Raw genomic sequence first — 12,690 nt, forward strand, 5'->3', positions numbered from 1 at the left:
AGGGCCCATATCATGCTTCTTAACCACATACTCTCACACATACTGACTCTAAGCTACATCTTCATCCACAGCTTCTGTCTGTAATTATGTTGTCAGAAGTTCAAGCCATATCCAGCAGACTCACATGAACAGGCACAAGCACACTGAGGTTCTCACACACGCCAGGCACACACACACACACACACACACACACACACACACACACACACACACACACACACACACACACACACACACACACACACACACACACACACACACACACACACACACACACACACATATGCACAGTCCTCCCTAGGGATTTAAGAGAGCAGGAAAGTGTAGCATTAGTGTAGTAGTGTGAATCTTCCACTGTGGCAAGATTTCTTTTTACATTTCTTTACGAATTATTACCTGGGTGTCCCCTTCACCACTTTTGAAACTCTATTTCTACATTTTAAATGTGACATTTTCATTGTTACTCCAGATATAAATGATCTTGCCTTTTCATTTTACACATTTGACTTCATGCTGTATTTGCCACATCTCTGTGACACTCTCTCTCTCTCTCTCTCTCCAGTTCTCTCCCTTTTTGCCTCACTCTTTCACAGGTTGAAATTAGAACACCTTTCTTCGGCAAGGTGTCCGCAATTTGGCGCTTTTTTTTTTTTTTTTACATTCACAATGGCAGCAGCAAATGATACTTAATTTGCTTTCAGGTGTGGACTGCGGCACAATGTTTTATGCATGTCTCCAAGCCGCATGGGTACAGATGCAAAAACCTGGGTGGTCATTAACTGACAAAAAGCCCTGCATTGATTTTCCTCACTGTGATTTAAAAAAAAAATAAAAAATCATTTCGGTGGGGTAAAGTAAGATGAGAGCGCGGCGAGGGGGACGTGGCAGCGGGGGTGAGGCGGGGGGGGTCAGGATGGCTGCTGTTGCCATGGTTTCAGGAGATGGCCATTATCTCTGTGTAGTTAGAAACTGACCCCTTGCCTCTCTCATTAGCTGAAGTGCATGCCACTGAGTGTTGACTAGAATCCTGCCTTCCTCATATTCCCCCTCCTGACCCCCTCTCCTGTACACCCCCCTGCCCCCCTTATCCTCCTGTCTGGCCCAGGCCTGTCACTCAGTAGCTTCGCCAATGCTTTGTGTTCCATCACTCACCTCCCTGGGGGGGGGGGGGGGCTCTCACGGAGAAAATAAGGTGTGAAAAGGTGGTACGCACATTGAGTTTCTTAACACACAGACAAACACTAACACTTGCATACACCATTCCATGTACGTGCAGATTGCCAGTACAAATGCATGCCGCTCTTTCAGCCTGTCTCCTGTAATAAGGAGCTCTTTGCCCCTCCAGCGGCTGCTGGAAGCAGCCTGAGTGTTAAGCCCTGTCCATGGTGCTGAAGTAACTGCTTGCACTTCTATTATTACTCCACTGCAGGGTATAGAATGCAGTTGTAAGTGGCAGTCACATTTCATGCAGACTTGTAAGGCAAGTGAGAAAAGACAAAGATAAATACAAATAAAAAAACAAAGAAAGGACAGCCTATTGTTGTCTCCTGTGCATTGTCTGTGGGCTGCCCTGGTGCAAACGAAGCCGCTACACACGTTTGCACTGTGATCCAAGTCACTAAGCTGTATCTAATGTGCAGAGTAATTTGAAGTGTTCTGTGGGTGGAAAAGAACACTTTACAGAGTGGAAGGGTGAGGTTAGCAGAGGCCAAACCTCAGGGTCTGTTCCACCAGTGCCTGCTTCTTATTCTGTTGCCCCGGACAGGCAATTACACTGTCGTCTCTGCTGTGCCAAGCTTTGACGGACAGCCAGACTTATGAATACACACACCCATCCACATACACATGACAACAAACAGACACAGACAAATAATGTATCCACTCAAACGCGCATCCACATAAACGTACACAACCATCAAATAATGCAGTCCCTCACACTAAATCCTTCATACATTTATGCACACACGCACGTTCTTCTATCCCTCCTCCCCTTCCCTTACCACATGTAAGGACTTCAATGGAAGTGTGAAGGACTGTCTGATTGCAGCTCTCGTCGTGAGTACCGTGTTTAAAAAAAAGAGAGAACAGAGGGGGAGCCATTTTAAATTCACCTTCCTTCTCTTGATCGAGCCGGACCCCAAACGCCACACAGAAAAGGAAAATGACAGCATAGAACAGATGGTTTGGAGGCAGAGTGGGCTGTGAAAAGAAGTAGTATGGCGCGATGTAGGTACAGTGAGGAAGAACTAGATGTATATTGAATATTTGATGGTGCCTAACAAAGCTTTACTAGGGCTTAAGTGGCAACCCATTATGTTGGAGAATCACTGGCGTGATTTGATTTCGTTGAATGGAACCCTGGTCCACACATTTCAACGGAAACACATGTTAACATGAACACGTATGAAGCTTGACTGCACCGGGGCTTTGGCTCTCAAACAGGAAAAGAGGAATGATTAGGAGAGCAGTGATGTATTATGCTGCCTACACGCACACGCACCCACACACACACACACACACACACACACACACACACAACTTCCTTCCTTTAGTGTTTTATCCTCATTCTGAGTGATTCAGGGCGCTTGTTTCTAACTGTTGCATCCCTAAAGTGTGAGAACATCCATTTAAACGCATACCACAGGAGGAACGGAGGGAAGTGAAGGAGGGATGATATCAAAAAAGCAGGGTTTTCAATTTCAAACCACCACAGAGATGGTAAACTCCACCAGCTCATGTTGCTGTGTGGGCTTGGGTTTATACATGAGGGCACAGTTTGAAACCCAAAGTCGTGTACAGTTCATGTCAGGGGTCAAACCAACAGATGCAACTCATGGTCCGTCTCCTGTGGCGACTGATAATGTCACTGCGGGACAGCGCCCAGAGGACATAGAGCACAGTATGGCCACAGCCCCATTCACTTCATCCTCTCATAGATCTGGGAAGCTATTGTGGTGTAAACTGAGTCAAACACACACTCAGAGGCACATGTGCACACACATATAGGTTTATGCAAATCAAGTCAGTCTCTGTTAAAAGGTGGGTGAGGGTAAAGGGAAGGAGAAAGAGAGGGCGGATGAAGGGAGAAAAAAAGATTTATGAAGAGACTATTGCTCACTGCTCTGCAGCAGCTATAGCTTTACTTGCGTGGGCTGAGCAGAGAGAAGGACCAGTGCGGGGATGGAAGCATCTCCAAAAGAAAATGAGTGAGCGAGCAAGGTACAAACACACTGGGGTTTTTAGGATCATTAAATGTATTATATGTAGTCTGCCCCCACTTATACACATACTGGTGCAGTATTTCAAAAATCATGGAGCCAACGTGTTACTAGCTCTATGTGCTCGGAATCTATGGAAATATTGACAGACCTGCATGTCCGTGATCGATATCTCATTAGGGCACAATTGGGAAGATGGATGCGGCTTCCCTCCGACTGCTAACGGTGTCTGTAGCTGATGAGTCTGCGATTAGACACACAGTCTGACATCCACAATGGGCTGAAGCAGCCATTTTCATTGCGGTGCTAATTGTTGTTGCCACTGGTAAATTAGAGGAGTTTTATGGTCGGTGTTTGACATCATTCGTAGCATAATGATGAACATGCCGCATTAGGCTCGTCTCCTGGTGGAACCGTCGCAGTTTTAGTCTGGGAGGCAGACTAAGAGTAGGCTTAAGGCATTGCTTGTTGATAACCCTTATAGTTAGGGCTGGCTCAGGCTTGCCTTGGACCAGCCCCTAGTTACTCGGCTATAGGCCTAGACTGCTGGGGGGGACTTCCTATGACACATTGAGCTCATCTCTCCCTCTGTATGCATTCATGTCCCATTAACGCATGTTACTCACCTGGCTCCTTCCCCAGAGTCTTTGTGCTTTTTCGTCTCGCAGGTATAAATGGATCATGTTTACACCTGTCATCATGGTTGCGCCTGCTGCCGTGGTCCTGCTTAACACCGATCATTATAAATTCTATTATTACTGCTATTATTATTCTATTATATCCACGGCTACTATTATTCGTAGAATATAGTATAGTACTACCCATTAAAGGGGAGTTTTTTTTTGCCAGTGCTTGCTCATGGGGGAATGTTGTACTTTGAAAAATAGGGCTGCGGTGTATAGTTTTAAGTTGACACAAACACAACATAAACAACAATTTCTCAAACCCAGAGTCGTGCAGTTGACAAAGTGTACCCGTATAATGGGCTCCAAACCAGGGTGCCAAACAAATGGTTTGGCAGCATTTAAGCTCGTAACACAGATTTCTGACAAGCGGACAGTTCTGCTGCCATTCAGGCTGCTACTGCTGCTGCTGCTGTGTGGGTTGTTGCTGAAACAAATCAGAAGAGTTCAGCCACATGCAGATTGACAGTACAGTGCAATACAGTATCACAGCGTAGTAGTGATATGTTATTCTGCTCAGAGCAGCCCTCAAATGCTGACTCACTCTCTGCTGGGGCCTACTACACCAATAGCCCTAAGCTGTCATCCACACAGCAAACTAGCGCTGATTTCCACATACTGCAGATAGTACTACATTTTACTACTTGAGTAAAGACGTAATTCTTATAATAGAAATAATAATATTGAAACATGCTATACTGGTCAACTGCTGACCTTGGCACTAGATCACTATATCAGCCACTGGACAGAAGTCCAGACTAATCCTGACAAATCTCAACGAAAAACCTCTCGTCTCCTCCTGGAATGTGCGAGCGAGCAGACAGGATGGAGGTACAACGGAGTGATGTGGGACATTTTGAGATGGAAAAGCCTCTTTAGGGCATGATTAGACAGCTAATCTATCAGTGATGAGGAGCAGGCTGAGGGAGGGAGGGAGCAACGGAGAGAAAGCATCGCCACAGCTCCATGTTTTTGGATTGTGGTCAGACGGAGGCTGAACTACCCATTCACGGGGACTTTGACTGAAGAGCGCTGGAGATGATGAGCTCCCCTTTCAGCTGCAATCAAAATGCTGCTCGGTCTTGTGGGCCGATGAGTGTGCAGCATCAAACACTCTCCCCATCTCTCATTCTTATCCCCTCTCTGTTTTTTTCCCCTCTCATTCTTCGTGCATTCAGTGGATGCCTTGCAGCTGCTGGTAATTAAAGGACTTTAGAGGCTCACACCACACTGAATCAGAGGAAGAAGAAAGCCAGGAGAAAGACAGGGAAGACAGAGACGCCACTCCTGACCAGCTCACCGCCTCCTTGGCATTCTCTCCTCCTCATCATCATCGCAAACCAACCTAATGTCCTCCTATGTTCCTAATTAGCCACCGTAGAATGCTGCACTTCAATGAGCGTACACGCACAGACATAAAGAAAAGATGGAGGGGGACACAATGTTTAGAGGAGAAGAAGGATGGATATCGCGGATGGCAGCTGTAGAAGGAGGGGTGGGGGGGGGGGGGTGATCAAAGCAAGGGGTGTTTGTGTGTGGCAAGCCAACCCTCTCAGGAGTGTGGAAGAGCTTATTCCAGAGGGAAGAGGGAGACGACGCAGTAGTGAGCTGTGCTGAGCTGAGAGGAGGTGAGTGGCATACCTTAGATGCTAGCTGAAGGAGGTGAACACAAACATGGGAGAGGGGGGAAAGACAATTTTAAAAAAAGTCAACAATGGTTTCAGGGAGAAGGGGGCAGAAGGAAGCGGTAGCATCACAGCTGTGGATGGCACCACGGCTGGCAAGAAACTGAATTCCGGGTGAGTGGGAAGAGGGGAGCTCTTCACCAGAAGGGTGCAGCTGCTTTTCTCCAGCTGTATTCGACAGATACTTTACTAATGATAATAACATTTGTTTGTATAGCACCTTTCACATAGTGCTTTACAATAAAGGAAAATAAACATTGAATGAATATTATTTAAAAAAAAAATGGAGGTAATTGGAGACTTTAACCGAAGGTTTGACAGCATGTGCATAATTAATATTTGGTCAAACACAGGCCTTCCCAATTTCTCACTGGACACAAATTCACTAGGTTTGCATTCAAATCTATCAACCACTGATAACAATAATGACATTTGTGCAGTCTTCATACTAACTAATCCCTTAAAGCAAACCCCTACCTTTACTACGTCATTAGTCATGTTTAAAACCCTGAACTTTCAGATAAATAAGTGTCTGTTTCTATCAACTATCCTGCAAGTATCCTTGACAAGATCACATAATTAATTGAGCACCTACAACTCTGAGACATCATCAACATTTCATTGCTGCTTCTCATGTAAGATGGCGTGATGAGATGTTTATTTTGTCTTTTTAATGAATGGCATAGTCTTTTCTGATCCATCCCTGAAAAGGTTTTATCGGCCGCTATTATAGAGAGAGAGGTGACATGAAACAGAGGCCAACATCTGGATTGAAACCAGGGACATTGAAGTTGCATACGACCCAGACACTATACAGCTCTATCATATTGTGGTAGAAGCATGTCATTGTAAGTGGCAGCATGACACGGAGGCTTTGTTTACAGTAGAAGGAGCTCAATCAAGCACTGCAAGGTCCAGGTTTATAAAAGAAATCAGTTTCTGTCAGAATTTATTGCATCTTCTTTTCTGTTTTTTTTATTGAATTTCTGCCATCTGCCTCACGTTTATAATGCACAAATTGAAAATGCACATATCACATGAGCAGCGGGGGGGGGGGGGGGGGGGGGGGCGCGCAACTATCCTCCCTTTAACTTATTTTCCTCTTTGCAGCAACTCAGCCAGAGCTGACAGGGGTCCCGCCACACTCATTGCAGGGTCAGGACAGAGAAAGGGGTATTAGGACCAGAGACAGGTGGCACGAAGGTCCACTGTGTTGAAAGAACAGATGGCTGATCTGACGTGAATTGTGGCGCTGACCTTTTCTCCCCCAGGGTACAGTAAAGCAGTCCACACATGTGTCTGTGCATGTTCTCAAAAAAATCTTACCCACGTGCACGCACAGACGTTCACACACACAACATACTCCAGTAAGGCATTTGCCGACTAAACAGCTGTTCCCTCCTCACAGCTGCTTTCACCATAACAGCTAAAGAAAAACGAATCACCTTTTAGCACCACCACCCCTAACACGCTGTGGATTTGAATCCCTACTAACTAAGATGACTCCATTCCCTACCACACCTACAAAAAAAAGCATGCGATTAACAGCGAAGCACAAAGGCTAATGTTGTGGTAAATGATCCCTGTGTGAAGGCACGCAGACTGCAAAGAATATAAAGCTTTAGCCAGTCCCTCCCGTACCACTGCAGGCACATGCAGAATTACCTTGTCACTAGGCAATTATTTGTCCTGTCCCAGCTTTGGAGTGATGTAAATTACTTTAAGTGCACTTTGCAGGGGCCGCCATCACGATAATGATGATTGCGGCGGGGCTCTGACACACACAAATATTCAGCTATACCTTGCGAGAGAGAGGGGCTGCATTCAGGAGGGGCTGTAAGTGGGGAATTCAACACACATCAGCTAAGAAGAAGCTCGGACTGATGAGAGTATGTGTGTGTGTGTGTGTGTGTGTGCTTAAGAAACAAAGGGGGAGAGATTGAGAAAGAGCAGAATGTCTTCTGGCTTCTTTAGTAATGAGTTGCATTCATCTCGTGTCCCCAATATACTCTCTCCATCTCATCGTCTAACTACAGTCAGTTCAATTTACAGATGGGTATCACAATGAACAATCTAAACTACAATAAATATACATGTTTTTTCCTAAGTCTGGCTTTGTAGAAGTTTGACCTGTTGCAGTAACGCTTCAGTTCCAGCAGGTGTCACTCATGGCTTCTATGCTTATTCTTAAGGCAACAGCGGGATGTACAGTACATATCCCCGATCTTGCTCTGGAACAAGCTCAACAAATATAGGCTTCACCAGACATCCAGTTAACATGCATTCAGGCACAGCTAAATGCATAGATGATATTCCTTTTTGGTCATTTCTTGTGTCTTTTCAAATTCCAGGAAGTCATACACCAACTGAGTGCTGTCATTTCCTGTTAATATCAAGTCATGTTACTACAGAAAACAGCTCTGCAAAGCAAAGACTGCACAACCATTCTCAGACAGACAGTCTTCTTTCCTCAGACTTGATTTGATATAAGATAAACATTAAGAAAATATAAACCCATCTGCCTCTGTGTGAGGAAATTTGGAGTCCATTTTGGAGAATGTCGAACACAAATGTGTGTGTAAAGTGTCTTCAAACTGACCGAATGACGATTGAGGGATACTCACATATTATGCAGGACACACCAGCCGCAGTGTGGGTCCCCGGAGCTCAAACACTCTCCACAGGTCCCGTACTGCTCACATGACTCGATGGGAACCTGGATAACCTGAAAGCACATGAAAGGGTCAGAGTTGCCAGCAGGTCAACACACATCACAAGATGCACACAAAGAAGCCTCTGGGTATGTGTGTGTGTGTGTGTGTGTGTGTGCACTAAAGGAATACCCATTCAAGCACACACCAACAGATGATTGAACACATTTGATTGTCCCCATATATTACACAAATAAGCAAACATCTTCATTCACTGGCAGCATTTGAATGTGATATTTCCATCTTATGATAAGTCATATATGATATATGATGTTTTATGTTGACTGATTATCTATGGGGATGATGTGCCTTAAATGTTTGGGTGCCCCCGTGTGTCAATGTGTGAGACGTCAACTGCACAGGCAACTGTTGCCTTTATCTTAAGCCAGAGAAACAGTAGTGAGCAGGTGGGATCAGTTGGCCAGAGAAAGCTGTTGCGCTGCCATCAATAGGCTCTTGTCTTCACAGAGGCATCTGTCCACATAGAGCCTGTGCAAAAACACGTACACATGGACAAGTAGTGACAGACACTTTTCTCAAGTCTGACTTGATTACATGAATTGAAAATAAGAATGACAGGGCATTTTTTTTTACCAGCTAGTGTAAGGTTAATATTTTTTAGAAAAGTATAAACAGTTTGTGTAAAGATCCACTTCATTAAACAAATAGATGAAAAGTCATTACTTCTGTTGTACTGCAAGTTGTTCTTTTTCTTTTTTCTTTTTTTTATTATAAATGAATGGAGCCGAGAATTCAAAGCTAAACATGTTGAAAGTGTCAACAGCAAAGTATTTGAATAAGCACTTTCAGCACAAAGCAAACACACTCCACACCCACGAGTCCACGCTAATCCACACAGGGCTGTTGGACTACAATCATTTGAATGAAGAACAAACATCCATGCGTTTATGTGCTTATGCGATTGACAAAATAAATGTACACAAATACAGGGTTGATCATTTACATTATGCGGAGACAACCGAGTAGAGAAGCACTAAGAATCAAATCACACATCTCAGCGAGCCAACTACTGAGTGTTTTTCAGCTGAGATGTTGTGTGATCCACAGGCTGGGCCTGTTTTCAGCTGCTACATAACATGCTCTCATCCGTCTGTCAGTTATATATAATGAGTGTGTGTGTGTGTGTGTGTGTGTGTGTGTGTGAATCTAGCTGTGTGTCTGTCTGTCTGCCAGACAAGGTTCTGCTCAGCCACATGGCACTCAGTCTGTCTGAGTAGAGGTCTGTGCGATCTGGAGGTCAGTGTGTGTGAGTGTGTGTGTCTTTTTAAGTGTCCGGGCCGTGGGGCTGCCCCGGTCATACCTGCATCTCACTGTGTCAGCAGGAGTGAACACACACACACACACACTGCCACACAAACAATAACACTGCACAGCATATTGACCAGATGCAAGAGAAGAGTAAGAGTCTGATACAGATACATTTTCAGTCCTGTCAGTCTTTCAAATTCCTGGCAATCGCCTTGTTGGATAATGACAGCACACTCTGGCAGTGTGTGCCCTTTTCAGCTTGAACCTCAAAAGCTCCTGTGCAAAATGTGGGGGAGTGAATGAAGGCTGCAAAATAACACATTTGAAGTGTTTCTTGAACCCCATGCAAATCGCCCACAACTGGGTGATATTAATTACTGTCAGCTATAGGAAGAGATAACAGCTGGGTGTCCATCAAAGGCTTTTCGTTATTACAACGTATCAAATTAAAAGAAACAGCTGACAGCAAAATTTGTAACATGCACCTATTATTGCATGGCCTATGAAAAGCTGTCATTGGCAGAACTGTCAGTTGCCGCAGGAATGAGTCCTAAAACCCAGATATGAGTTCGTATTTTTGCACTTTTGGTTTCCTCGTCTCAATTTCAATGAGTTTTTTTAATGGATTTTTGGTTCGATGCCTGAAATAAGGTCTGCAGTTAGCACAAGCTTAAAATATTTTAACATTGTGTTCCACAATGCAAAATATGTCAGTAAATGCCCCTTTCTTGAGTTTTGAAGCTTTTACTTGCCTTAGAAAAGGCTAAATTTGACTACTAAGCATCGTCACGCTGACTCGTCCGCCTTTATCTTCATGGTGGTGACGGGAAGTCACGCAACCGTAGTGTAGTTTATTTATATCCTAACGTTAGCTTTTTGCCCCTAGCAATTGCAATTACACTTCAAAAATCATAAAAAAAATTGTGTTCATTTGTGAAGAACATCTTGTTGAACAAAACGTGAAAGTGTAGTAAACGTTGGTTTGCCTCAGAGCTTATATTCTGCAATAATAATATATAATATAATAATAATAAATAAATGTGTCGAGGGAACCAGTGTCACGCTAACTTCAGGGTTGGTCTACAGAAATATGTCAACTCTGCAGCACTCTACATGTGCTCCAGCCTATATTATTTTTTTCTTTGTTTTGTCTTTGCTCCTCAAAAGCTCAGTAACCCTCCACCTGTCTGCCTGCTGGTCCTAAACCCTGCGGCAACAGAAAGACGCGCCCAGGGGACAAAGAAAGCCATTGACACGGTGGGACGTCAACAGTCCCTGCCCTGTGTGGCAGCTACGCCATGGACACTCCTGTTAGATTAACCCCCTGTCACCTCAACAAACTCTATTTGTGTGTGTGTGTGTGTGTCTTGCCTAGCTTCAGGACAAACAGGTGGCATGCTGTAATGAGCTGCAGACGGGGTCACATCAGCAGCAGAAGCTGCAACTGATGACAAACAAGCCCACCAGGAACGAGACATCCTGTGTGTATGTCTCAAAGTGAAGCCCTCTTAACCCAAAAACAAAATTTTAGATCCTTCCCAAAACGTGTCATAGGCTGACGAAACTTTGTAGCATAACTTTCACAGATGCAGCCATGAAAGGGTTACAGTGTGGAGACAGCTGTCAGCAGGGGGGAAAGTCAGGGAGTAGTGGGGGGAGCTGGGGGTGTCCCTTATGGAGCGGTGTCTAAAGACAGACAGACAGACACAGCCCGCTGTCAGCTGACAGAAAAAGGTATGGGGGTAATACAGAAGGAGGAGAGCGAGGTAAACAGGAAAACAAACACATGAGGACTGAAAAAGGACAGAATATGACATAGAGTGTGTACATTGCTGTGCTTTAGATACTGTGTGTGTGTGTGTGTGTGTGTGTGTGTGTGTAAGAGAGAGTGCATTGATGTTTAGACCAGCATGGGCCAGTAGCGGAGGTGAGGGTTGGGGGGGGGGATCACAGCAGCTGTTGCCCAGCACACGCTACAGTCACTCAACACAGCAGGGCTACACAATGAAGCCCCTTCTCCCACTGTGTGTGCATGTGTGTGTGTGTGTGTGTGTGTGTGTGTGTTCGTAGGCACACATGCGCCATAACGGATGTGCAGATTCTTGTTCCTGTGTTTTCAAGGTAGACAAAGAAGCGCAGCGCACAATCTGATATTGCCTCCCACTTTCTCTGCCGTCTGCACACATTCATCCGCAGCTGACCTGAGGTAGAGAGCATTGCCGGTGAGAAGTACTGTGCTCTGGTAAATCAATGCTAATACAATTCCTGCTTAAGATGGCCTCAGCGGGGGGTTATTCAACCAGAGAGGCTACAGTGGAGTCGCATACTGGAGCAACCTGGGTGACTGACTGACAGCGGCGGGTTAAAACAACAGCTTCCTCTCTTTCAAAGGCCAATGCTGAATAGACTCCAGCTTCCATTATTATTGCCAAGCCTCCTCTAAACCAGTGGGTCTCTTCTCTGTTACTGAAACCTATAGGGATTTGGGCTCTAGTCTTAAAGCCCTGTCCTAATGCAGGGGTGTTATGCTTAATGTTTAACATGATCTTTGCGTAATTAAAGTCCTGGTGAAATGGAAAATACACTTTCCCAGTTTTAATCCACCATCCCTGTGTTAATTGTTCATTCATCTCTTGTTAAATGCCAAATATGAAAAAAAGTCAATCAAATCAGTCAATCAAATCCCTTTTTTTCTTCTTCTGTGAAACGGTTTCAAATGTTTGATGATTCATCTTGCACTCAGAGGCATTATTAAAAAAAATCATCAAATCAGGTGACACTCGGTTATGTAAAATTGCACTTCCCCGTTGGAGCTTAGTAGCTAACAGAGCAACATGGAGTAATAAGAGATGTGTGTTGAGGGATAAGTGGGCAAAAATGTTGCTTTCATTTCCAAAACAACGTGGCTGTGAGAAGGAAAAAACGACTGGTTTTCAACTACTGCAACGCGGGTACAGCGGGCCGTTCATCTGCATGTACTGCCCTCGCTGCAGTGACGCAGAGCCGGTTAAAAGTTGTGGCCCTTTTATCTCTCCTTCATCCTCCTCATGATCGAACAACAGGTGAGGAAGGTATGTGTGTGGAGCCAACAGTTAAACTCTAAACCGGCCCATTTTTAAGCGGT

At 44.7% G+C, this 12,690-nt stretch overlaps 1 protein-coding gene across 1 annotated transcript in view; it reads right to left on the bottom strand.

Annotated features, from left to right (window-relative positions):
- plxna2 (plexin A2) overlaps positions 1–12,690 on the bottom strand; it is a gene marked incomplete at both ends in the record, with an annotated part of 147,991 nt that overhangs the window by 69,642 nt on the left and 65,659 nt on the right. Inside the window, one exon of the mRNA XM_079175089.1 lies at positions 8,211–8,311. Within this exon, the coding sequence (XP_079031215.1) occupies positions 8,211–8,311 (101 nt within the window). The remainder of the gene's footprint in view (positions 1–8,210; positions 8,312–12,690) is intronic.

This window comes from Pholis gunnellus, assembly GCF_910591455.1.
Source record: "Pholis gunnellus genome assembly, chromosome: 2".
NCBI lineage: Eukaryota > Metazoa > Chordata > Actinopteri > Perciformes > Pholidae > Pholis > Pholis gunnellus.